The following is a 27,286-nucleotide window of genomic DNA, read 5'->3' as shown; positions in this document are numbered from 1 at the left end:
TCGTCACATTGCACAGCTACGTGTGTCATTCGCCAGACTGACCCAATGGCGTAAAACCTGAATTTTCCAAGAAGGAAGCTGGGCGATTGCGAACTTACAGTGAGCCGCAGCATGAAACGCTGAATGTATGAATGGAATGTGGACATGGTCTTGCTACACAAGTAGCACGCAATCTTTTGCTACTAGAACGCTTTTGTTTTTCCCGCTAGAAACTGATAGTGCTATTCACACGTATTTTACGCCTTCTCTTACCGTCAAAATAGCGATAATCACAGACCGCACGTGCCATCCTCGGGAGCGCAACATGAGTACAATCGTAGGTCTTGCCAGCTTTCGTTTGTAGCGTGTAACGTATTTTATAGACCAATACTAGGCGCGCGGGCCCGCGTACTAATTTTCTTTTATCTTGCTTTTTTTTGTGTGTGTCTTTCAAGATCCGCCTGTGCCGTTCGTCCTCGATTGACTTCCCAGCTGTAGGTTTCCTCGTCGCATCGTCGCCGTGAAGCCGGCCACTTGAGAAGTTATCAGTGCGGACAGCCAATCGATATATTTGATTGTGGTTCAGAGATACCATTGAACGAATGACCATTCTCTGTATGGCAACATTTTCTTTTCATTATTGCTGGCGCAACTCAAACTTAATGCTTACGTCGTTTATGTTTTCATCGAAAAATCCTGTAAGCTGCGAGTTTCGTTTATGAGTTATATAAATAACTTCATCACGGAAATCTTATGTCGGGGAGAGTTTCATTCATGGGTTATGCGATCTAGGTGTTGATGCATCTGTCGTCGACGAAAGTTAGCTGCTATTCTGAAGATCTAGATGTTGCATAGTCTCGACCATTATCTACCGTTAAATTTCTTGTACAACGAAACTTTTGTCCGTGCTGCTTTTGGTTTATTTCTTTATGCTTTCGTTCTTTCAGACAAAGTGTGGGTGAATAAGCCATGAATACCTTTTCTGGGCAGCACAAATGGCCGAGCTCTTGCTTGATTCAGTTCAAAAATTGCACAATATTACGTAATCATAAGTTGGTTCTGGAAGACCTTTGGGTTCGAAACAATGTCATTGTGGACCCTGAGCCCATATTTTTCGATGAGCGGATCACTGCCGACATCCAACTAGACTGCAAAGGAGCCACCATTGCACCAGGCTACATTGATTTGCAAATTAATGGTGAGTGCTCTCGTGTTTGTATTCGCACTAGCCTACGAGCTTAGATGTAAAAAAGACATCTTTTTGTAAATAACGAGCTTTCATTGTAAGGAGATTAGAGTAGAAGTATGAGCACGCACATACAGGGTCCATTATGAAAGTGATGCACATGATTTTATTATGATGCGACTATCCACGGTAGCGCGGTAAGACCGGTCGGGAAATGTGGAGAGGGTTCTGCCCTACACATGTCCACGTTTGCGGTACATGGGATAGCGACCGAGGATATGCAAATGCGCAAGGTCTGCACGAAGCTTGTGCCGAAAGTGTTGACGGAAGATCAGAAAGAACTTTAAGTTTTGCGCTGTCAAGAATTGTTGGATTTGATTCAAAATGAGCACTTCCTTAACTATGTCGTAACCTGAGATGAATCCTGGATGTTCGATTACGACATAGAATTGAAAAGGCAGAGCAGTGAGTGGCACACAAGATCATCCTCCCGCCCCAAGAAAGCGCAAATGAGCAAGTCTCACATCAAAACAATGCTCATTGTCTTCTTTGACGCCTGAGGAATTGTCCATATTGAGTTTGTACCGCAGGGAGAAAGTGTTAATTCAGCCTTTTACCTGGAGGTGCTCAAGATATTGAAACGCCGGGTTGCACGTGTGAGGGCTGAGATCAAAGACACGGTCAAGCTCCACCATGACAATGCCTCCAGCCACAGGTCCTGTTACCAACTACTTGGCCCGGAGCAACACCCTGGTGGCCCTCCATCCCCCTTACAGTCCCGACTTGGCTCCGTGCGACATTTCTTTGTTTCCCTGACTGAAGAGAGCGCTGAAAGGAAAGCATTGGGAGACCGTGGAATGTTACAGCGTTCCTGACAGACATTCCCGTCGAGGACTTTCAGGGTGCCTTCCAGGCGTGGCAGACACATCTCGGCAAGTGTATTGATTATTCATGCAAGGGGAGAGTATTTTGAAGAACTTGAACCTTTTGTGTAGGTCCGGTCAACAAATGTATTTTTGCCAGAAAATGCGCATTACTTTCATAATGGACCTTATATACACTGCGGGAGCAAACTTTCGAAGACGGCAGCTGTAGATACAGAGAGCTCCAGTTAAACCTTGCGTATGGTACACTACATTATATGCACTGTGCTGTGTATTTATTGGTGACTGCAGAAAAGACCGACAAAACTGTATAAAAAGGTTCGGTTTTGTTCTCTTGGTGTTTGAGCAGCTGCTTTCAAAAGTGTTTCACTGCGTTTAGCAACATAACTTAGAAGTATTAGCACTTGTATCAGCACATACTTTCTTGTTCAGTGTTTTATTGCAACTTGATTTTAATTTAATATTTGCAAGCCTCAAGCGTATTTGCCAGAGCCACTCATTTCATCAGAAAGGAGCAGTTTTGGCAAACACAAACTTTGAACAGTAATTTTTGTGGCAAAGTTGGACTTCGCTATTCACAACAAGATTTCAACTGAAACACAATGGAAAAAAAGAATCCCGCACAGACGCATTTAATGTTAGAATCTAAGTGACACGAAGTTTCTTTGAGTTAGTGAGGCAACAGCAGTAGCAGAGGCTACATGCACAGTCTTGTTGCTCTTAGTTCTTTGTGTCATGAGGATAAAGAAGAATGGGTATGAGAGGTGTATGGCACAGAGAGTTATGACACATATCTAAATACATTTAAGGCTTCCATGCCTCTTGTGTAACAGTGACACATTACCACTATTGGGGATTGGCCAAGAATGGGCACATATCCAGTGGCATAAAGCCATTGGCCTAAGAAAGGGGTAGCTCAAATATAATAAAAAAAAGTCAAGGAAGTGATTGACATGCACTATTTCCTTAACATGTCTGTACTCTTTAAAGATATCTCTGAGTCCACGTTATATGTACAGGTACACATCATTTTATGCCGTGTTGTATTGTTTTATCATGGAGAAAAGAGGTGCACTCACTGACACTACATTGATGGTCACAATTTCATGGTATATTAGGTGGAGAATCCGTTTGCACATACTGAGTTGATCAAGAAATAGGTAATTAATTAAGTTAAATTCTGGGGATTTACATGCAAAAACATAATATCATTATGAGGCACACTGTACTGGGGGACTCCAAATTAATTTTGACCTGCTGGGGTTCTTTAATGTGCACCCAATGCATGGTACATCGGTGTTATTACATATCACTCCTGTCAAAATGTGGCTGTTGTGACGGGGATTTGATCCCGCGGCCTCGGGCTTAGCACTTCGACACCAAAGCATCTACACCACCATGGCAGGTAAGGAATTCTTATCGCAAATATAAGAAAACCAATGAAGCCGTTAAATGTCATGCACTTTTTCATTAAGAGGTCTGTGTGCATTAGAGATAGCAATGAGCTGGCTACATATGTGCAGGTTTTATGTTGCAGGTTATGGTTTGATAATGCAGAGAATAGGTGTGCTCACTGGCTATATCTTGTTAGTCAACAGTCAAGGCTATTAAGTTGTCTGTTTGGGGAGGAACTTGTGTTGCTTACATTTCATACTTGCACCAAACCTTAGAAGAAGTGGTGGGAGGAAGTAAGCAAAGAAAGTTTCACTTTAATTAAGAACAGGCGTGATGGCCAGTTTCTCTTTTTTGTGGTTATAGGAGGCATGGGAGTAGATTTCTCTCACAGTGTCGACACAATTGGAGATGCTGTTGACAAGGTTGCCAAAGGCATTCTACCATATGGGGTGACGTCTATGTGTCCAACTATTGTCACTTCTACACCGGAAGTTTACCACAAGGTGCAGTATATATTATGTCACTGTTTGAAGAAAAAATTTGAACTTTAGAAGTACTGACATGATGCTTTCAACGTATGATTTGTCTGCATTGAATGAAGGTCAGAACACTCCCAAAACATAGAAAGAATTACTGGCAGGAATCAGGGTGCCTTAAATAATTTGCCATAATATTTGTTTCTTCGAACCAGTTTGGTTTCATTACCTAGGATATGCATCATAACGTTATGATAGATACGCTTGCTCCCTTCCTGTCATTGCTGCCACGTGTGAAGACAGCCAGAAGAAATGTGCACAACATTCTTGCAAATATTTTTTATGAACAGCATCGTCGTACCTAGCCTTATAGCTACACGTCATCGGTGAATTTTGCTCTGTGTCATGATGTGACGATACTGTCAATTACGTCAGGACTGCCTTAATAGATGTTTACCACACTTTATACTTGCTAAGTATCATCCTTTTACATGTGAAATGTGTGCGATAGAGTTTTTACGACTTCAAGATATTACGGCAGTACTCATTTAACAATTGTAAGCTTGAGGTTCTCACAGCCACATCTGATGTTGCAGATACAGCAACCTTACTATTTTATTATCAAGTGCTTCTGAAAAGAATGTCGGTAACTTGTTATTAATATACTTGCATTGTACATGATTATATGCCTTGATGATTTCTTAGTTGTTTTGCAGAAAAATTAGACTAATTAAATGAGAATCAAAATTAAAAAAAGAATGTTACACTAGAATTAAAATGTTACTTATCTTTAACAATTCATTGTATTGAGCAATTTGTCCAGTAAATCACATAAACTTAAATATATATATGGCATACTTCAAAAGCCTAATGACAGTGGGTCCATTGCTATGCAAAAATACAAGCCCACTGTTTTTCATTACTGCAATATAGTCCATGCTTGCTGTTTGTATTTGGAAGGGCACAAACACTATTTTTAAATATATTTTGTCAGCATATAGGGCCAGATGCCTACCTTTTACATGGACATTGTTCAAAAGCCAAGCAACTAAAGCTAACAATTCTTAAATGTATAGAGTTGAATTTTATTACTGTAGCATTGTACAGATATTTGCTTAACTTTTGTAACTTTGACATTTTTAAACAAAACAAAACAAAAACTTCCAGGCTCTCACGGCTGTGAAGAAGCGAAATGGCAGTGCTCATGGTGCTGGAGTTCTTGGTAAGCCCCAATTTCACTCCACAGTTTGATAGCCTGTCCTATAGTCTTGTTATTCATCCCGCTGTGTTGGCTCAGTGGCTGTAGTGTTATGCTTCTGCAAAGGAGGCTGCAGGTTCGATTTCCTGACTGAAGTGGCTGCAGTCCAGTGAGTGCAAAAGGCAAGAAGGTTTGTGTGCTTATATTTAGGAGTACATTGAGAAACCTCAGCTGGTCAAAATTAATCCAGTTCTCTCCACTACTGCATGCCTCATAGCTTATCTGATCCTTGTGAAAGTTAAGCCTCATCAGTTAATCAGTCAGTGTTGCTGTTTGGGCACAATGTGTGCAAGGATACATGAAAACATAGCTGCAAAGTAAAATTTTTTCATTTGTGCGCATTGTGATAGAATGAACGAATGACACCAAATTGTGCAGCGTTGCAACTGCTATGCACTCTGTTGACACTTTACATTTCAGGTTGTCATGCTATTGCATAAAAAGTTTGTGGGCACACAAATTAAGAGATAGAATAAAATACCTTTATTTTCCAACAACAGTGGAGGTCCTCCAGGCAAAAAGCTATACAGAGCAGCTTGAGCGTGCCTGAAGACATTTTAATACAGCGCAGCAGCTTTTCATTATATAATATGTACATAAGGTTGTTAACAATCACATTTTACTAATTAATATCGACAAGCATGCATTTAGACTAACAAATGTGATGTTTCTTAAGCACAAGTTCAAAGTTTGTATAAACTGAGGTGTGCAGAAACCAACAAAAAGGAAAGACAAAACAACCACAAATTAAAAAAAAATGATATCCTGCCACTACACTGTGACAGAGGAAAGGGGTTTGCTATTACATAATCATGGCTTTTCTATACTGTAGCACACTGATGGACAATATCTCCTTAGGACAGCATGTTGTTCAACAGTAAGAAATATTTCTGAGCTTGTGGGCTTGGCTTGGATATGACTATTTAGTGCCCATTTCAGCTTGTTACACTAATCTGATAAAATTGTAGCTCATTTTTAATGTCTAAGGGCTCTTTTTTTGTGGATGTGATTGTTACAGCCATGGATATAAATCTTACCACAGGAATGCGTTTACTTCATAATAAATTAAAGTGCAAAAAGAAACATGGACAAGGCAGGGAATAGTACAAGTGCTCTCTAACAACTTCCGTATCATGAACTAACTTCCCCAACAACACATCTTGTTAATGCTATTGCTTTTAATGTTGGGTCATACTTGACTATGCCACTGAATAATGAACATAAACATTACAGCTTTTGCTCATTTCATGTGTTCAGGTCTCTCTTCATTTTGTTTGTCCCAGTAGCTACGTACTGTTTTTCACAAGTTTTCTTGTGCCTCTACAGTTATAATTGTGCTTCCTGCAGAAGATGTAGCAGTGTTCATTGCCCTTGGCATGTTAATTCAGCATTTACTTTGATATATAGATATATTTATTGTGGCTATCCCTTCAGGGATTCATTTGGAAGGTCCCTTCATCAGCAAGCACAAGAAAGGTGCCCACAAATCCCAGCTTATTCAGGACTTGGAAGGTGGCTTTGAAAGGCTTATGAATGTGTATGGGACTTTGGACAGCGCTGCCATTATCACGATGGCACCTGAACTGGATCCTGATGGCAAAGTGATCCGAGCAATCGTCGAAAAAGGCGTTACAGTCTCGATAGGTACGGTGTTTACTGTTTTGCGTCTTCTACCACTCGCTCTCCCTCTCTCCCCCCCTCTCTCCTTTCGTTTATGTATGATTTCCTGCATTTAAGTTCACAATGTATGCACTATGTGCACGGAGCCCAATTAAAAGCTACTGGACATTTTTACTAAAAATGTAATACCTATACTCTGGCTGACTAATTCTGTGCAGTGCAGTGAAAACTATGGTACATGTCGATTGAAGGGGAGAGAACCAGCTGCATGTTTTGGTGAAGCACAAGATGGGGCCATTGTGTATAGCTTAGTTTTTCGTGATCCTTGCATTATTGGCGGAAAGTAGGTGGCTCCGTGTTCTTGTTCCGAATCCCAATTCACTGAAGTAAGCCAAAGCTGTTGATGCACTGCATGACGTCGATTCAACAGAGCATAGGCACCTGTGTTTTTGCTGGACCATAATGTTGCAGTAGTGATAAAACTGCATTTTATTTCATTCTCAGGACACTCTGAGGCTAATCTCGTCCAAGGTGAGAAGGCAATGCAGGATGGAGCATCTTTCATCACCCACCTCTTCAATGCTATGTTACCTGTAAGTTTGTTGCTACATTTTTAATTTTGACGGTTAGATTGTACTGTGTGAATTTTTGTGAAATTGTGTAGGGTGTTCAGACAACATACACAAAGGTGTTAGGTTGTTATTGTTGATGCTGTTGCTGTGAGCGGAACATGAGAACAAGAGTGCAAATGCTATTTTCTGAAGCGTCTGAATCTTAGCATACAATTTGCTAAGGTAACAGGTGGGAATAATCACATGCAATAAAGGAAAAATGAACCTTTCTTCTCTTCACAAATAGTATTTCAAAAAGGGAGATGCTCCTCAGAGGTACACTTTCCTTACTAATAAAGCTAACAAGATAATATTTGTGCAGAATATAGAATTTAATCTCCCAATTTCGAATGTGTTTTTTGTGTCACATTACCTTTTCTGGTTATTTTTCTGTGTTGCTCGAAGTGATGAAAGTATAGTCTCTTGTGCAATGTTTGAGCTTCGTACCAGACCTTGGAGACGGTTATAGAATAGCCTTTATTGCATGTTTCTTATAAACAACACATTGCAAATAAGTTTCAAAATCAATTTTCTTTTGGCTTTGTGATTTAACATTAAAATGTTTAATATAAACTACTATTGAGAACGTTGACACCATTAGAACAGTTTTACAAAATGCACATGACCAATAATATGAAAATTACAATAAGACCTAGATATCTGCATTCTACATCTGCAGAATTTGGCTGAGATTGACTCATGTTCAATACAATAATTTTATTGCACAAGAAGTCAAAACATCCTAAAATTGAAAAAGAAGAAAGAAAAATGATATTGAAAGTTCCTAACGTGCTCATTACTATTACAAGTGACGAATTTGCATGAAATTTGGCCAGTATACAGACTGCTCTTTCCACAAGAAATGTAAAACCTCAGAACTTTCCTGTTGCATAGATGATACCCTATGAACTTCTGCGAGCTTCCTCCTCTAAACAGGTTTTCCTTGCTGTACTGTGACAACAGTATTTAGCTTCAGCTGTCTATTTTCCGCACATTCTTTTGATTCTTCTCTGGTCTCTCTAGTTGCTCAGAGTGATGAACTCCCGAGTTGGGAGGAAGCTCAACTCCTAAGAACCTCCTCAAAGCCTGTGTTAAACCACAGTGTGGCTGTAGAAGTGGTCACCTGCATAATAGTGCCCGAAGCAAATATAGTTTTGTCGCAACACAATAAAATCTTGCTCGGGTGAGATTCAGTTGTGTTTTGTTTTGGAGTACTGCAATAAAATCTTGCTCTTAAGAGACACAGCTGTGTTTTGAGTTTTGTCATTATCACAGCGAGACAACAGCTGTTTGTCTGTAAGCATATGTATGTGGGAAGCATGGCCTTTGTCTGAGCGCTAGTGAAAATGCGAGAATTAGCTGGTTTCAGTTCAGCCAGAGCTACTGCTGGCTTGTGCTTGTACCAGTAAAGCTCACCATCTGGGCAGAACTTGTAGTTGTGAGCCTCATCAGACGAGCTTTAATGGAAAAATTAAACCCATACAGCTACCATGCCTTGATTTGAATAATTTTTTGTGGCCTTTCTTAGACATAAAAATAGAATACGGAGGCATAATTTTGCTACCAAAATCTAAAAAAAAAGAAGATTTTTAAAACGAAAATGCTATTTTTCTGTCTTGCATATCTCCTTACAGTAGCAGAGTGCAGTGCAATGCTGCCACTATTTAATGAAGGCGTTATTGCAGGCATGTTATAAACCTGATCCACAAAACGTGCGAAAGCACTTTCTTGATCAGCCACAATGTTAGCACAATTGCTCTTTGCAAAGCCAGTTGCTCTTAAGCTCTCGTTACTGATTTATACTGATTTTCTGTACTGCTGAATGCAGCCAATATGCAGGTTATTGTATCTTTGGTAGTATTTTGCTTAATGACTGATTTATGGTAGGTGTACTGGAATATTGATGTGAATGTGACAATTCTGCCTCTGAGAAGACAAAAATAGAAGGATCAAAGGATCAAATCACTGCTCCCTTCCACTGGGACTTTGTTCAAAGTGATTTGGTGGAACAAAGAATTGTGAGCATTAGTAAACAGCTGCTACTGTGTTTCAATCCTAAGAATGGGCTTGCACTGAAATAAATGCCTAATTCATGGGCATTGCTGTATTCTATCATCTATGCTTTACTTTTACATAAAATTTTTATGCAGGTGCTCCTCTCAGTGAGCATTGATCAATTTGCTGAAATAATTTACCTACTACTTCATAACTTATTGGTGTTGCATTGTCTTCAATAATGTATTGCCACCTTCTTTATTATTATATTTTGTGCATGCATGTGTGGAGGGGCAGGAGCTAGGCATCACTTCTCTTGCATCTAGCTTGCATTGTTGTTGCCCTGTTGTCAGTCACTGTAGTGTCTCATTACTATTCCAGGCCATTGCATTTCATGTATGTAGAAGGTGCAAAATCCCTTCCTCCAGTTTCACCACAGGGACCCTGGACTCGTTGGGCTGCTGACGTCTAAGAAGCTTCCAGAGGAAAAGAATGTATTCTATGGAATCATAGCTGATGGTATCCACACACACCCTGCTGCATTGCGCATTGCTTATAAGGCCAACTCCAGAGGTAAGGAGTGTAAATGCTAGTGCCTATATAGTTTAGTTAAGAAAAGTGTGTAATATGCTGTACAGTAGCAACATTGCAATGTGTTGAATTTGACTTGATATAAGTAAGTTAATCTTCTGAATTCGCACTTTAATTTTGTTCTGTATTCTGACTTTGACTAAATTCCTAAGCACAATTAAAGTTTGTTCTGGTCAGCAGATGGCTGTGAGAAGATAATATCTTGCAGCATAAGTGCGCAGCGTATTGCAGAAAGTGCTCAGTGTTGGGCAGTAGGCAACACACACACACACACGCACACACACACACACACACACACACACACACACACACACACACACGCACGCACGCACGCACGCACACACACACACACACACACACACACACACACACACACGTGTGTGTGTATATATAAAGAAATTCAAACAGTATTCAGTAGGCTGAATGGAATTGAATGAATTTACCACTGCCAACGACGGTAAAAAATGTTTTTTATGTGCGACTAATGCAGGATTGTAATTCAGTTTTAACATATGCTTTAACTCTTTCTTTACCAGGCCTATTAAAATCTGTCAATTTTATCAAGTTTTTCTACATGTTGCTAAAAACTTCCATTATAATTATTCTAGCGATGTCATGCACCGGGGGAAATGACGACTGAGCTTTTGTTTATCAGATTTAACTATTTTTGGCAGATTGGGGAGTCTGGAGAAATAAAGCTTCAACTGGAGGTATTGTTGAAACTAGCCTCCAGTGCTCCTAGCACTTCCACAATAAGACAACGCAAAAGTTATGCTTTGGTCGACTCAGCAGCATAATGTTTAAATGGCAGCAGCAGTGAAGACACAGAAGCCTCTGTCGGGTTGCCTAGATTTCTGATCTCACATCTAAGCAGTTTTAATGATGCCTCAAACAACTGTAGATGCTCACGAGTACTTGTTATTTTGATAATTGTGTTTGACATATATCAAAGCGCAACTTTATTTTCCCCACCGTTGGTTGCGTTTATTCATCAGCATTTCGAGGGCATATATACAAACTATTACAAGCGATCCTTCCTGTTGTGTTGGGTTTTCACTAACACAAGAGCAGGCTGTCGATTTCAGACCGAGCTTCAACCAAAGCTTCACTAGCACTCTCTCTTGCATATTGAACACTGCATGTGCAAGGGCGCTTGCTCATTACTGTAAAATATTGTGCAACACTCCATGTTGCTGTACAGTACTTTACAGGAACTGAACAATGCACATGGAGGCTCTAGTGCCAGTTGAATATGCACTAGATAAGCTTGCTTGCACAGAAAAGCTGACCAAATGTTATGATTAAGTATAAGGAGGCTTCTGCATGCTCCCTGACCTGACAACCATTGCTTTGTCAGCCTAAAGAAAGGATTAAAGAGCAAACCATGTGCCTGCTGCAATGAGTAAAAACAAATGCTCCTTGTACAATAAGAACTTAGCTGTTTTCGCATGGGTGAAGCTATGGCTTTCCCACATAGCATAGGCATCGTTATAGATAATTATGATGCCAACAAATCTGCATAATAATTTTTTTGCATGGTTTGACTTACAAAAGCTGGGAACTAAGAGACATGCCTATATTTTGTATATATTAATTTTTTACTTAGTAATTATACTAAAAATACCAAATTATTACTTTCATTCATGTTCCTTGAGTCGCTTGTTTGAAATTTTAAATCAGAATACTCAAGAATTGGATGAGCAATTATTACTGTTATTAATCCATTCAAAAAATTATTTTTTTACCATGGTATACGTTGTGACAACTGTCTTGAAATAATACGTTAAAACATAAAACCGCTGAAAATGACCACATTTCTAGCGGTAAGGAAAGAATTAAGATGCAGCTAATTCATGCTATAACTTGAATTAGGTGACTGTTTCATTCTTGGTCAACATGCAGAGCTGGAGTATGTTAATAAAACTTCATGCTTCAACTAACGCTTTGTTGGAGCTTACCTTACTGTTCTGTATGTATGTTGCCAACTATCTTCTCTTTATTTGCAGGCTTGACACTGGTCACTGACGCAATGTCAGCCATGGGTCTTGAAGCAGGTGTCCACTTCATAGGGGAAAATAAAGTTGAAATCCTGGGCAAGCGTGCTGTGATCGCAGGAACAACTACACTTTGTGGAAGGTAGCTCTCAAAATCTCTTAAGAAAATTTCTCTTAAGAAAATGTTCAATAGAGTAAACTTTTGTTAACTGTTTCCCTACTATGGGGAAAGAAGTATTTTTCTTTCTGAAGGAACTACTGCACTCAATATTTTATGTAATAGACAAACAAAAAGCAGAATAAATGCACTTTTCATGCATAAACGTTTTATTAACGAGATACATGTCATGAAAAGATATAAGTTGCCAGAATCAAGATTGTGGGATAAAATTGAACACAGTTTGTAAAGGCACACTTGTATCTACTCAGAAGAAAATGTGATAAAAATGATGAGATATACAAAATGTATTGCCATCTAATAGGCACTATTGCCGAAAAAAATCAAAATTTTTCATTAAACAGGTGTTGCACTACAAAAATTTAAGTGACAGCACTACAGTTTTATGTGCCAGGCTGTGACCGTTGATGTTCTGGGCTGGCTTGTGTCGTCGTTCTTAGAGTCAAAGTCAGACGAAAAAGCGGCATCCTCGGACTCGTTGCTGCTGGATCCACCGATAAAATCAGCCGCAGATGTAGCGGCATTGCGAGATCTGTGATCTTTCGAAGCACACGCGCCACTCCCGGAGGTGGCCAGTTTTGCTTTCTACTTTGCAGATTGCGAAACTTCAGAGTACATTACAAATTTTCGCCTGGTGGGGAAAAAGTGAACTGCTTAGAAAACACAAATATAGTTCTCCTCCTTAACATTCTATGGTATAGTGTGTCTGTGAGTGACATGGAAGGTCTCTAAAGCAGCGCTTCAAACCATCGTTAGTGAGCTAACAGTGCCCAATGGTTGCGGTATGGAAAGAGTTAATTCAACTCTGGTTTATTTGATTTTTTGGTTAATTTGGTCTTGACCAAAGGTCTTCACCAGCGGCCTTACATTTCTGTGGCCCAAATCTTTCGTTATTTCAATCCTGAGGCTGGCTCTCACCGGATAATTTGAATGTGGCTTGTTGGCACGAACACGCCTGACATAAATGGTGACTCTAATGGGTGCAGTGTCTTTTTGACGGTGCTATAGGACAGAAAATGTGTCGAAGACATGTTATTTCCCACCGAAAACGTCCATCTTCAGCCTGCCCTAGGAAGACTTTCAAGCAAACAGCAGCCCAAAATGAAAAATTGCTGTATTAACTGTTTCTGATATGTATATCATTTTCCAGGAAATTGGTCTAAAGGTTGTGTGCATGGTGCAATGTGATAGAATACTGATAGAATACCCAGTGTTCCTAGGGAAGTGCGAAAGAGAAGTCCCACTGCAGTACACGCCTCATACATAACTCAATTCGCGGGAATAATATGTTGCATCGCTATATTGATTCAATGCTAAATGCATTACTGTAGACAATAATCGTGAGACAGGTTCTGCTGATTTTTTTCATCATGTATTGTCACTGGTGGAAATAAAACTGATTTGATTGACTGATTTATGGGATGAAGTTGGCAAGGTGCCACTTTCAGTGTTTGATTAGAAAAGCCCAATAAACGAAAAAGTTATTTTTCAGCTAAGATAGTGGCAACAAAGTCAGGTCAGGTGTTATTGGTGTTTCCAAGAATTGCATGCATCGCTGGATGAAGTGAAGTGGTTAGTGTATACTTGCAGGCATTTTGTATCTGTGCAGGCAGAGCCAGTGAAACGAAATGCAGGTGGTACACCACTGTTGGATATAGCTTTGCGTATAACAAATGCACAATGTAATATACTGTAATTGCTCTTAGAACTTGAGAACTGTATGCTAGTGTTTGCATTTGTCTTTCACCCAAACACAAAAATGCTAAAATGTGCACATTCAAAACTACGTCTCACTGAGTATGGCGGCATCCACCCCTTCTGCGTAACTATAAATTCGATGTTATTGTTTGGTTTTGCATTATGCTCAGAACAAACGAATGGGTCCGCTGGCCTCTGTTTTCTTCTATACAGCATTGATCACAAACTAAATGCATAGTGATTTTCAATGCCCTTGAGCCTAATTGGACTTGTTGCCATGGAAACATTACAAAATATATAGGCACATTCAAATGTGTTAAGTTTCATTACTAAAGACAAAAGATCAAAGCAGCAACACGTAATATATTGAGCCTTATCGTATATTCTATTAAGTTATGTGTTTCGATGTGAAAAACTAAGCAAGGCTATTTTGAGAGCTCTTGCTGAAAACATCGCTTTTCAGCTGCAGTAGTGCTGTTGTCAAGGTAATCTAAACTGAAGATGGTATGGAAAGATAATGAAATTGCAGGAAAATTGGAAATAAAGTTGATCTGCAATTCCTTGTTTTCCCACTGTTCATCACACTTGATGTGATGTGAAAATATTGGCTAGAAAGATCACTCAGAAACATGCATCTATTAGTATTATTGTGTGTCTTACATTAACTGTATCTCTTGATCTACTGTTTGTGTGTTTACTGATTATATGATGTTAGTTTTGTACATTTCAAGCACTAGTGTAAATTACTCTCTAATAACACAGAGTTCATACACAAGATTCTCATGTAAGAAGTGCTGTTCATATGCTGCTCTTGCTTTCTTAACAGAACTGTGCGTTTATATGCTGTGCATATATACTGTCCTTTGCTATCAGTGAGGCCAGCTGCCTCGTAAAGTTGTACAGTTATTTTACATAGTATAAATGTTTCTTGGTCACTATTTCCATGTAGTGGTGAAAAATAAGTGGGACTTGATTTGATTGACACCCGTTGCAACTACAATTGTGAGTGACACTAACTGCATCCACAACCTAGCTGGATTACATCTACAGCAAGATTTCGTTAAACGCGAATGATAATGCAAGGGTAATATTGTGGCCACAAGGTAAAAAAAAGAAGGGGGGGGGGTGCAGTTGTAATGCAATATGACTATACAATGCATGCACACATAGTTTTAGCTCTTATAGCATAGAGGAAAACACTTAAAATCCTGAAATCTTTTGTGCATTATGTATTACAAGATGTGCATTGTAAGAATGTTGAAAAAAAAATCACGTTTTATGTGGAATTTTATCTCATATACCATATACGCGGAAGTATGATGCTAGTCATACTTATTTATTGTTTTTCAATGGCACCATTCTGAAAATGTTCTTCACATAAATTCAGAACCTTGCTTCGCATATGATGTGCGATTATTGTTTTGTTTTTCACGAGTTGGCCTGCAACAAGCTTAGCCACTGGGCTCCTAAGCTTTGCAGAAAAGGCAACATTGTTTTCCTGGTGATCGCACATTTGGTTCCTTGAAATAGCATGTGGCACTGGTAGCCAATTTGTGCCTGTGCGAGCCCCAGCGAATGCGCTTGTGGTCTCATACACGCGAGCATCATGACAATATATTGCCTGTTGTGCTATGCTAAAAAAAATAACATTGTTGTAAGCCAGCTGGTCTGGTTCTTTTGGGCATTGTTAGCTTTATAATTTAAATATTTGTAATTTTCTGAGCTGTCAAAAGCTTTCCTTGCATTATATTTGTATGGATACATTATTTAATATACGTATCCAGCTTGTTGTGTAATGACAATCCTCCATACCCCCTTCTTCTTTTTCAGCATTGCAACAATGGATTTCTGTGTCCGGTATTTGCAGAAATCAACAGGTAAGCCCCGACAGGTTGACTTGTGGGCTCATTGATTTAAGAGCTACCAAGTTTCTAAGTTGATGGTAAACTACCATGTTAAGGGGGTATGTGGGGCTGAAAGGCCTTTTTTTTGAACCAAGATGCCAATTTAATGAAATTAGGCATGAGGATTTGTCTTCTTGTAATTAGAATGTGTACTAAATTTGATTACCCTAGTACAAATGCAAAAAAGTTATGCATGTGCCATTGAGCTAATTAAGTCCAACACCCAAAAGATTTCACAGGCAATATTACCTGATCTCAGTTCGTACCATATTTCATTAGATAGTGAGAATGAAGTTCAGCTTACTGACAGTGAGTGCCCTGCTGTCTTTAACACATTTGGTTCATCCGTATTCACAACTGAAGACATTTCACTCATTCCTGAACTCACTGATTTCGACTGCTGGTACATGAAACACAGTGCTATTACTGAAGATGGTATTGCATGTCTCATTAGAATAGCAGCTTGGGCTTGTTGATTTTCCATCCTGGTGTTAACAGCACAAAATGTAGACGGGACACGAGACAAGAAGATGACACCACAAGCGCTGTGGTGTCATCTTCTCGTCTCGCGTCCAGTCTACGTCTTGCACTGTTAACATCAGGATTTCTCATTAATAACCTTACAATATCTAGCTCTTAAGCATCGATAATATTAACTCTGAAGCTTTAAAAAATACGACATTGATATCTAGCAAAATTTTGTACCATATTTTCTGCCAGTCTTTATCATCAGGCCAGCTCCCCTCTAATTGGAAAATTGCTAAAGTGGTACCTTTGTACAAAAGTGGCAGGAAGAATTCCCCTGAGAACTACCGTCCAATTTCATTAACGAGCATATGCTGCAAAATGCTCGAGCATATTATAGCATCTCATATATATGAACATCTTGAATCAAATAATTTTTTTCTTTACTAATCAGCACGGCTTACACAGTTACTATGTTCACTGCTGATGTACATTCTCACATGGACCATAACCTTTAAACAGATTGCATCTTTCCCGACTTTTGTAAGGCTTTCAACCATGTAGCTCACTGCCGTTTAATTTCCAAATTAACTGCTCTCAAATTAAACTGTTGAACATTATCTTGGATTTGTAACTTCCTAGATAATAATCAGCAATTTACAGCTGTGAACAATTTTGCATAACCCCTCACCAACTTAACTACAGTGTACCACAGGGCAGTGCGTTAGGACCATTGCTTTTTCTAATTTACATCAACGACTTGTCCAGTAACATCTCTTCTTGCATGCAAATTTTTGCTGATGATTGTATAATATACCTATCAATTACCAGCATTGAGGACCACCTTATTCTTCAAGGTTACCTTCAACGCATTAGCGACTGGTGCAACACCTAGCGAATGACACGTAATTTATCTAAATGCTAATTATTGACTTTCACACACAAACACTTTAACTCAAGCTTTTCTTGTTATATAAATGCAGATCCAGTATTGGAAGCTTCACTGTAGAAATATCTAGGCGGTAATCTTGCACCAAATCTTTCCTGGGCCTCTCATATAACAATCGTATATATGCTAATACTTCAAATACACTGGGGTACATTTGTTGCAACCTATGTAAAAGCCCGCCTAACATCCGCAAATTAGCCTTCCTGACTTTTGTCTGTCCACAGCTCGAGTTTGCACCCCAAATATGGTTTCCTCCTCATGAATATTTAATCTGCATGTTAGAAACCATCCAAAACCGAGCTACTCGATTTATTTCCCACAATTACAATAGGCAGTCAAGCATAACTCAAATCAAACTTGATCTTTCACTTCCTGCACTAAGTAGTCGTCGTGACATGGCATTGCTGTCCTTGCTTCATAAACATGTTCATCAAATGAAGTCATTGTCTTTACTGCTGGAACGTGCAAGTTGCATGTCATGTCGACTGAATAATGAGTTAAGTTTCACTCATATCTACAGAAACACGGATGCATTTAGATTGTTGGCTTTGCCATAAGCTATCAACTTGTGGAATTCCCTTCCTGAAAGCACTGTCATGCAAGCAGCCAGAGATAAATTTAGGCAAATTCTGAACCTAGAGTTTCTGTCCTAAAAATGTGTCATTCTGTATACCATGTTCTGTATATCTATGTAATGTCGCACAGGTTTTTAAAACTTATTTTTTTCTTTCATTCATTAAACTATTCTTTTTTTTATTATGTGCATGAGCAATGTGAGTGGTAAAATTTATTGTATGTTTCGTACGCTACCCCGATTAGTAATTTCTGTTTGTACGAGTAATGTTAGCATTGTTCTTTTCTTCTCCTTTTCTTGCTTTAGAATACACTTTCTTTTTGTACGCAGTGCTTAATTATGTGCGCGAGCAACAGGTGAGACAAAATTTATCTGATGTTCTGTTTGTTACCGCATCTTCATTTGTAGCCCTGTTGAATTTTGAACAATGTTTTCTACTTATCTTTGCAGTATTCACCTGTACAACTGTCTTAGGGCACATTCACACCGGCGACTGAGAGTGGTCGCGCGACCAAGTTGGTCGCAAAGCGACCAGTCGCAAATGGTCGCAAACGGTCGCCTTTCTTGAAAAGCGACCATTTTGGGCCAGTCGCTCTCTGCGCGATTTTTCAGTCGCGCGACCGTGGTCGCAAAACTGATAAACCAATCAGCGGCGCACCGGAAGTGATCTTTCGTGTGTCTACATCCGGCCTCGCGTTCAAATTCCGCGTAGATTTCGAGAGTTCTCGCTGAGAATGATAATCTCCGGGATTGCGACTTGCGGGTCGCGCTCAGCCGGGCTTGCCAGTGTGAACATCAGTCGCCTTCGGTCGCTTTTTGGTCGCGAGTCGCAAATCGTCGCGCGACCTCCTCAAGTCGCCGGTGTGAATGTGCCCTTACAGTGATGTCACACCCCTTACTCAATGCTCCTCATGGGGCCTGTAAGGTATTTTGAAGTAAATAAATAAATAAATAAATAAATAAATAAATAAATAAATAAATCATGTGTGTGTCACCTTAGGAAAACTATCATTCTAAAGATAAAGTTAGATAACCTTTTTTTGTTAAATATCTTCTGGGCGCCCCATATTACAAGATAGATAGCAATCGCTTGCAATTTTATGCCGTCTTCTGTAGAAATTGCATCACTTCAAAATAAGTTTTTTTTTGTTGTTGTTACAGTGATCTAGAAACCTATACTTCTTCTTGTAGAGAAAATTTAGAAGTTCAAGATTATAGTCTTGTTCCTCACAAATTTCCAGCCTAAAGATAATCTTACAGAAAGTTTCCGCCTTTACAGTTTTGAAACGATAGTTTTCGTAAAAGTGTAAATGGGCAAAAAGTGCAACTTGAGAAAAATTGATTCAAAGAACTCAAAACATTCCAAAACACATGCAACCGCCAGGTAAAACAGCTCATTTTTTTCTCTTCTATCATATGGAAAATAACCAAACTTGGCATGATGCTTCTTTAAATTGACACGTGTACTTGTTTATCTTTATGGGGAGGCCACGTTTCACTGCCTAACAAACATTATCGCTCAGTGCAGGATGCGCCTACTTGTATTGGAAGTTTCTAGAATGTTATCAGTGCTTCTATCCGCTGTCTGTTGTCGCCGAACCTTGTGTAATCTGATTGCATGTTTGCGCGACGCAAATGGTGTAGAACTTTGTCGAAGGCATGCAGGTCCCAGCGATTACTCTGGAACATTCGACAACTGATGTATAAAAGCCGACGTGCTTGACCTGCTGATCAGATTTTGACGATCACCGACTGTGTTCGCCGCTGTTGCCGTTCTTTAAGTGTAGCCTGTTCCGTGGGCACAGGTTCGCCCAATAAATGTTTCGTCTTCCATAGTATTGCTACTGTGTTCTTTATACATCACTACCAGCTGGCAATATGCTTAGAGATCGAAAACACACATTAAAAAAGTGCATTTGTGACGAAAATCGTGATTCTAGCCCCGCATACTCTCTTAAAGAGCCCCTCGCGAGGCCACATAGCAAATTTCAGTTATATGCTGAAAGTTGTTATGTGCCCTCTAAGGAGCATTCTGCAGCAATAATTTTTCAAACTTGTTCATTAATAGCCGAGATATAAATATTTCAAATGTGCCACGAACACGATGTCAGGAGGTGAGGGCCACTGCAAAGAGAGAGACTCTCCGCTTGCCCCCTCTAGCCTCCGCAAGCAAAATTCCTTCCCTGCGTTCTCCTACGCCGAAGCTCAAGGGATCGCATGATGCATATGTCACGGGCCCCACCTTCATTTTTTTTACTCGTGTTTTTGCTGCATGGCACACTTCTGCTGCTGGCATTGCGCATGAGCTGTTGTCTCGTTTCGTGTGGCACATGATTTTGCGCACTGTGCACAAAAACACCCGACATCAGTGTTACGCGAATACTGAGGTAGACACAAGCAGTTCATGGAGCATGATCGCGTGCTGGAACAGTAGAAAATGACATACTTTCGTTGTCTGAGCGCGCGACTGCACGAAGTGGAAACAAGCAGACAAAACGGAAGTACATCTCTCTTGCTGCGTTGCGAAGTAAAACAAGAACACGCAGACATTCAGTTTGTGTGTTTTATTATTTCTCTAAACTTTAATTTGTCTACTGAAGCAACAGATTACACAAATAACATGTTGCCTTGAATAATACTCAAAGTCACATGTCACTACGAGTGATGTCACAGCAATGCGATTTACGTAGGCGCACTTGTGCGATATACGTCGTCTCTTCGGCTGGGAGCATAGAGCCTGCAAGGAGGATGACAAATGACATTCGGTTTGAAATTTCAGCTCTTTCCGCAGTGCATAGCGATGTAATACTTAGCAGATATGGCTGTTATCGTGCATTGTATGCACAGTGCTTGTCAGCTCAAAATGTCCAGACCTGGTGAGGGGCCATTTAAGTAAACTATCATGTTAAAGGAGTACTGAGAGAAAATTTAATTATTCAATAGCTGTTTACCCATTGATTATGCTCCCTTTAAATGCAAACAACTCAAAACATGCTCCAAGTGCAACATGGCTTCATACATGAAAAATGACACTACACTTTGTTTCACAAATAGCAGGCAACATGCTGGAGCTACGCAAGTAGTGCAGTCCTAGCGGTCTTGCACTGTGAGATTTGTAGTGCAGTTGCTTTTTATCTGCCATATTTGCAACAGAATAACTGTGCACAGTCGAACCCACTTATAACAATATTAAGCACCAAGAAAATCCCGTTGTTACAACTAATAATTTTTATCGGGTTGCACGAAGAAAGCAGAAGGAACAAACATTCGAACATTTTGATTAGACCGAAAGAAATACAGCCAAATCCACTTATAGCATTACTGGTTTTAACAATACTGCGTGACCGAAAAATACTGTAACGTGTGTTGAATTTCATGTTATTTATTATTGTTTGCATTTTTGAGCTTCAACACTGATTTTTTCATGTTACTTGTGTTTTTCTAAGGTAGAATTACTATTTTTACTGCCACTGGTGCAATATTTTCCAGGAAAAATGGTCTCTGAAGAATTGCGGTACTCCATTGTTGCCCACCACAGGCTGGGGATGCCTATTCCGAACATTGCAAAGATGCTTAAATTGCACCGAGTCGAAGTGCATCATGTTGTCAAACGATACCAGGAGATAGGAGGTGTCAACGACCGGCCGCGAAGCGGAACGCTTCGAACTGCAAGAACAAGGGAACTGAAATTGGCTGTCAGCAAGAAAGTCAAGCGAAATCCTTTGAGGCGCATACGACAACTCGCCTGCGACCATGGAGTTGGCAATTCCACCATGCAATTACTTGTAAAAGAAGATCTGGGACTCCAGGTGCGTAAACCAGCAAAAGAGCAGCTGCTTACGGACCACATGAAGGCTTCCAGATTGGAAAAGTGCCGCAGAATGAAGCAGCTGAGCCGCGGCGAAGCCCAAACGGGTTCTCTTCACAGATGAGAAGATTTTCATTGTTGAACTGGCCTGGAATTCACAAAACCATCGAGAATTGATGTCAGTCGAGTCTCCTCGAAATGTTAGAGTGGAGAAAACCCATTTCCCCGAGCGCGTCATGGTTTTGGGTGGGATTTCAGGCCTTGGGTAAACCAAGGTTGTTGTTGTCCCAAATGGAGTCAAAATCAATGCCGAGACCTACCGTGAGCTCATCCTGGAGGGCGCCGTCATGCCCTGGGCTGAAAAAAATGAAAAAAAATGTTGACTGGCGGCGGCAGCAATACTGCGCACCTGCCCACGTAGTGACGAAAACAATCCAGTGGTGTGAGGCGAATCCCTGGCTTCTGGGGGAAGGATGTTTGGCCGTCCAATTCCCCTGATCTCAATCCTTTGGACTTTGCTGTTTGGGGTATCCTGGATCAAAAAGTGTGTTCTTTCAAACACAAATCCATCGAATCCCTGAAACGTGCTCTGCAGAGGACCTGGAATGAAATCACTCCAGAAGGCATCGAGGCTATTTTGAAAAAATTTCGAAAGCGTCTGGAGGCCTGTATAAAAGCAGAAGGTAGACATTTTGAGAATCAAATGTGAACTGTTTTGCAGAATTCAGTGTGCTTACGATAAAAAAAAAAGCCTGCCTCAATTGGGTTGTTTGTTGAAAAGTTACTGTTGTCTTTTCACGTTACAGTATTTTTCGGTCACCCTGTACTTGCATGTAGCAGTGAGCAGGTGCTGCAATCTTAACTTTTGTGTCTGTTCTATGGTAACATGAGTGGCTTACTACAATGTTATTATGCTGCATTATTGGCTATAACAAATAAATCTGGATACTGGGTGTGTGCCCTGTAAAAACATGAAATGCAAAGTCCAAGAAAAAACGCGAGCCACTTAGTCACACAGTCACACTTGCCTTTGTTTGTGCTGTGCATGCCACACAGCATGCCTTCATCACACGTCTCCTTTCCACTCTCTTGCTGATGTCGAAGGGTTGGAAGAGAGACAGGCAAGAGGCGTGACAAAGGCATGCAGGGTCGATGGCACAAAGGAGGGTGTGGCAAAGCAATTCTTAGAGCTTTTTTTCTTTTGTCATAATTTGTTCTTTAGGCACTGTGATGAAGATGTGCCATGAAAGGTGTGTTGCACACAGGCACGTCTGCCAAAGCAACTTATATTTCTTTTTGTTCTCGCCCGAGGATTGTGTTTCTTTTTCTCCTTTCATCACACACTCACCCAGTAGCCAGATTTAACCATTCAGAGATGGCACATATAAATGTGAAAAAATAATGTTTATTTTCTATATGAATGTGCAAAACACATCTAGAATAAGCATAATAAACACCAACAAGAACAACAAAAATCCAAAACTTTTTTAGCAATAGGGAGGAAACATCAGGCAGTAAACTGAAAGTGGGCTTCACCCCAAGCCACCTATGGCTTTGTTTGGAATTTATACAGACAGTTCTCGTCATATGTGAACCACAGGTCTACATTAAATTTTCCGTACATCATGTGTGTGACACCACTGCAGCTGGAAATCTTGCATCGGTCTGTCTCCTGTGACAGTGGTTTCTCAAGGAAGTCAGTCATGTGCAAAACTTCTTCCTTGTGCTGTGTCCCTGGTCTAAACCAACAGATAGTGCTTGCTGCCTGTCATTGTGTTGGTCAAAGACATTTAGCGAGAAACTTCGTACTCGGTACAGAAACTTGCCAAGCAAATCTTTTTTTTTTTCTGGTGTGTTGCCTCATCAAAAAGGGTATATTCTTATAACTGATAGCGTGACATGGGAGCATAAGGTAACGCAGCATGGGAGCATTGTAACAAGCGGTTTATTTTACCATGGAACACATACAATAGTTGACGGCTGCTCATTGTTATATCCAATATGCTCTTAAAACCAGCATTTTTATAAGTGGGTTCTACTGTGGATGTAAGGTTACATCAAGTTACGTGTTATGTAACTTGACGTCTTTGTGCTTCCAGCATGTGACATGCTACTCTTTGGTCACGGTTGCAAGTAGTGTGCTGTGGCCGCTGATTGCAAAGACATCTCATTTCGTTTGTTCTGTAGCAAATATGGTCAAATCTTTGATGCCTTCAGTAAAATCATTACATCATTTTTTGTGTCATAAATGTATCAGGATTAATGTCACATCAAATAACATGATGCATGCCTAGCTTTTTTTCATATATGAAGGAGCATTTTTTAATTGCAAATGCAAGCAGTGAAAGAAGTCTTTGTCACGTTGCTTGCTATATATGAAGTGGATTTCATCCGCATCAACAAAATCTGATGCGGCGCACTTGTGGTACCAGACACCACTGATGCATAAACACACACTGTGACCATGCCATCGAAAGCCGAGTGTATTCAGCACTTGATGGGACAAGAAGGGAGAGCGGGTTCCATGTGTTTCTAATTTGAAGGATCAATTTGGCAGCTTTTTGGCAACACAGTGGTCATTGTATGGCCATCAGCCACCGCACCAGGCTGACTGGCACGCTCTAAGTTTTTTGAGATAGCATGTGACCCCTTTTTTTTGCCTTAAGCCACGCTGCACTTGGCACACATGTTGGGTGTGTTGCTTAAAAAGTGTTGCAATTATTTGGGGTGTTCTTGACAAAATAAGACTTTGTGCCATAATTGTTGAGTCAGCAGCTACTTAAAGAAAGCAAGAAAAGCCAGACGCAAAATTTTCCGACTTGTCTAGTACATAGCTCTGTCTGAAGCACAGGCTGTACTTCATGTACTTGTCACATGTAGAAACAAAACATGCTAGACATAATCTCGGTATTAGTCATTGTAACACCATAGAGTTGCAAATTAACTTCAAATTTGTTTCTGTGCATGGAATGTATTCGGTGGGTAATTTAAATCATTAGTAAAAAGCATTGCTCAGTGTGCAATGCCCAAAGCATTTACATCAACTTGTTGTGCATCGATGAAAATTGTGTTCTTAACGAAGTCAGCACCGAATTTATAGTAGGCATTTGCTCAAATGTAGTCTGGTTTCTGTACAAATTGGCATGAATTCATTGATCTCAGCAGCACCATTTTTACCTGTCCCAGCAGTACTGTTGAATGAGTACTAAAGAGCTATGGGATAATTCAGGATGTAGGAAATTCTGATTCTTAATCTATGTACACCAGCTAATTGCTGATGTCTTGATGCATAGCAATGCAGTTAGACATAGCGTTGCAGTTGTTACAAATCTTCTTGGAGGAGGTCTCAAACTATACTTTTACAGCTTGTGTGCGCTTAATCACACCCTTTCTTTTATTATTCTTTTATTTATTTCATAGAACTCGGTGATCAACACTATTAGGTTTCATGCATAATATGACACTTGGCACTGCTATAAGTTGCTCCTCTAGAGCCTGCTTTTATGCTTGACGAAAAATAACCAAATAATAAAATCGGCAGCACTGCCACCATAACAGTATTGCTGTTACTGTTAAGCATGAAAAGTCCACCTGCATAACAGTTACTGTGGTGGGAGTTTATGCATTACTATACTGCATGTGGGTGTGTGCAGCTTTTGCTGTACAGGAAACAGTCCTTCAAACGCAGTCTTCTTTAACCAAGTAATTGTGCATTGGTGTTCCACGCTCCACATCACTTTTGCTAGACTTGGCAGTGTTATTTGCATGTGATTGCTGCCCACTTGAGCCAGTGCAGGCGGCATGTGCACATGCCCCATGGCTCCATCACTAAAGAGAGAGAGAGAACTATGGTGTGTGAGCCTTGTATGCAATAAAGTTACTCAGTTTTAATGTAGGAAATTATCAGAGGCAGGCGGACGCATAAATTTGACCATATGTATTGAGATATTGCTATTAGCCCCGAGCCTGGCCTGCAGGGGCGCTGCAAGTGCCGCTTGCGCGACGTCAGGACCGGTACTCATGCCCATTGTATGCTAAAATATAGGTAGTGTACGCATGCTTCCCACTGGGTTACTGTTCACTCTAGTTCTCCATGCTAGTATATTTCTGACAATCTTTTCAAATAACTTTTTTGGCAGTTTTGATGTGTCAAATTTATAAAAGCGACCTAACAACCTATTTCTCAAAGGCAGTGTTTACAGTTCCGGTCGACAGAGCTTGATCCAGCCTGCTGGAAACTTCATGTGTGGTTCTAATTCCTGGAGTGGCAGTCCTGGTAAATAATGAAAGCATAAATGGGAAAAATAAGAATATCTGATGAAGAGACCAGATAAATATTTGCTGTGGTGCAACCAGCACATAAAAAATGCTTGGTACATGTAACTTCTTCAAGATTTAGCTTGATTTTAACCTGTTAAAATGTACTTATGTTGAATTCCAATGGCCGGAGTCGGAGCAGCCGACGGACTCCGCGAGCGAGCACTCAACTCTGGCGTAGAGCAACGCCTCCAAATTCGCGAGTGGAACACAACCTGCGCCGCCGGAGCAAGGCGGAAGCGGAACTTCTATCGCCGAGTTACCCAGGATACCTTGCGTGTTGTCATTTCCTCCCACTGTTGGCTCCCAGTACTGCAGCACCGGTCACTTGTCTCTTCAGCACCGTTCACCTGTTGCTTTTTTAAAAGTGCCGAATGGATATCTCGCCAAGCGTGCAGCAGCTTTTGCTTCCTCGCGAGTCGTGACCGGTGGCGCCTCCCAGCAGTCAAACGTGGTAAAGAAAATGCGTCACGCAGACTTCCGGTCCACTCCGCCGATTTTGGCGGAGCATCTTTTTCTGCTCCACGGAGTGACTCCCGCTCTGAATCCACTCCGACTCTCTCATTGGAACACCTTACTCCCGCCCTCACTCTGTCATTGGAACAAACTTGCTCCGAAGCGAGCAGAAAAACTTGCTCCGACTCCGCCATTGGAATTCAACATTAGTCACAACTAGTACTAGTTTGTGGTGAAATACCCAATTTTTGCTTTTGTGGTTAATTGACATGTTTTGTATGCTACTGTAGTTTTAAAGTAACTGCTGATTGTCCGTGACTTTATGTGTATGCAGGTTGCACTACTGTCGAGGCCCTTGAATCAGCATCATTGCATGCTGCTGAGGTGCTTGGCATCCAGAAGCACAAAGGAACCCTTGACTTTGGCGCAGACGCAGACTTTGTAATGCTGGACAATAACCTTCATGTGTTGTCTACTTGGATTGCTGGAGAATGTGTCTGGATGAAACCTGGGACCGAACTCATTGTTATAAATGCAAAGCCTAATGTGATATCAAGGAGTTAGAGGCTGGCAGCTGAAGACAACTAAGATAAGCTTATAAATATATATTTGATAAATTGGATAATGATCGTCCTGATGTGTGCATGCTTTGTGATATCCGCAGTTCCTTTAACATGTTTCTGGCATTTCTCTTGCGGTCAGAAAAATAAGCTTTCCGGGAACTTGCACACTTTATGCCTTGAACAAGCCAAATATATGACAACAGGCTGTTGTAAGTCAAAGTATGTTGTCCATAAAATTTGTGCCTGAAGCTACACAGATGCACACACTCATGACAAGTCGAAGATGTTACATCTGCGGTTCTTTCTGTGCAGCAGTAAATGAGCATTAGTGCAACAGAGCAGCACCAGATGACAAAAACTGTCACAGTGGTAAAAATGCAACTGA

The 27,286-nt window shown here is 40.4% G+C and overlaps 1 protein-coding gene across 7 annotated transcripts; it reads left to right on the top strand.

Annotated features, from left to right (window-relative positions):
- The first annotated feature begins 200 nt into the window (after positions 1–200).
- On the top strand, positions 201–26,963 carry LOC135917513 (N-acetylglucosamine-6-phosphate deacetylase). 7 transcript variants are annotated; one of them, XM_065451093.2, is made up of 11 exons: positions 258–316; positions 435–473; positions 927–1,177; positions 3,808–3,947; positions 5,088–5,142; positions 6,613–6,822; positions 7,303–7,391; positions 9,833–9,977; positions 12,002–12,131; positions 15,696–15,742; positions 26,673–26,963. In XM_065451093.2, the coding sequence occupies exons 3-11, from the start codon at positions 949–951 to the stop codon at positions 26,900–26,902; spliced, it is 1,275 nt and encodes a 424-aa protein (XP_065307165.2). In that variant the 5' UTR covers positions 258–316; positions 435–473; positions 927–948; the 3' UTR covers positions 26,903–26,963. The 7 variants fall into 7 exon arrangements, with proteins under 7 accessions (XP_065307163.2, XP_065307165.2, XP_065307164.2 ...); XM_065451091.2 differs by lacking the exon at positions 435–473 and having other exon boundaries at positions 201–316; XM_065451092.2 differs by lacking the exon at positions 258–316 and having other exon boundaries at positions 323–473.
- The last annotated feature ends 323 nt before the right edge of the window (positions 26,964–27,286 follow it).

The sequence above is a fragment of the Dermacentor albipictus genome, chromosome 3 (assembly GCF_038994185.2).
Source record: "Dermacentor albipictus isolate Rhodes 1998 colony chromosome 3, USDA_Dalb.pri_finalv2, whole genome shotgun sequence".
Lineage (NCBI taxonomy): Eukaryota > Metazoa > Arthropoda > Arachnida > Ixodida > Ixodidae > Dermacentor > Dermacentor albipictus.
The sequence above is the reverse complement of the archived record's forward strand: the minus strand, read 5'-3'. Positions and strand labels throughout refer to the sequence as shown.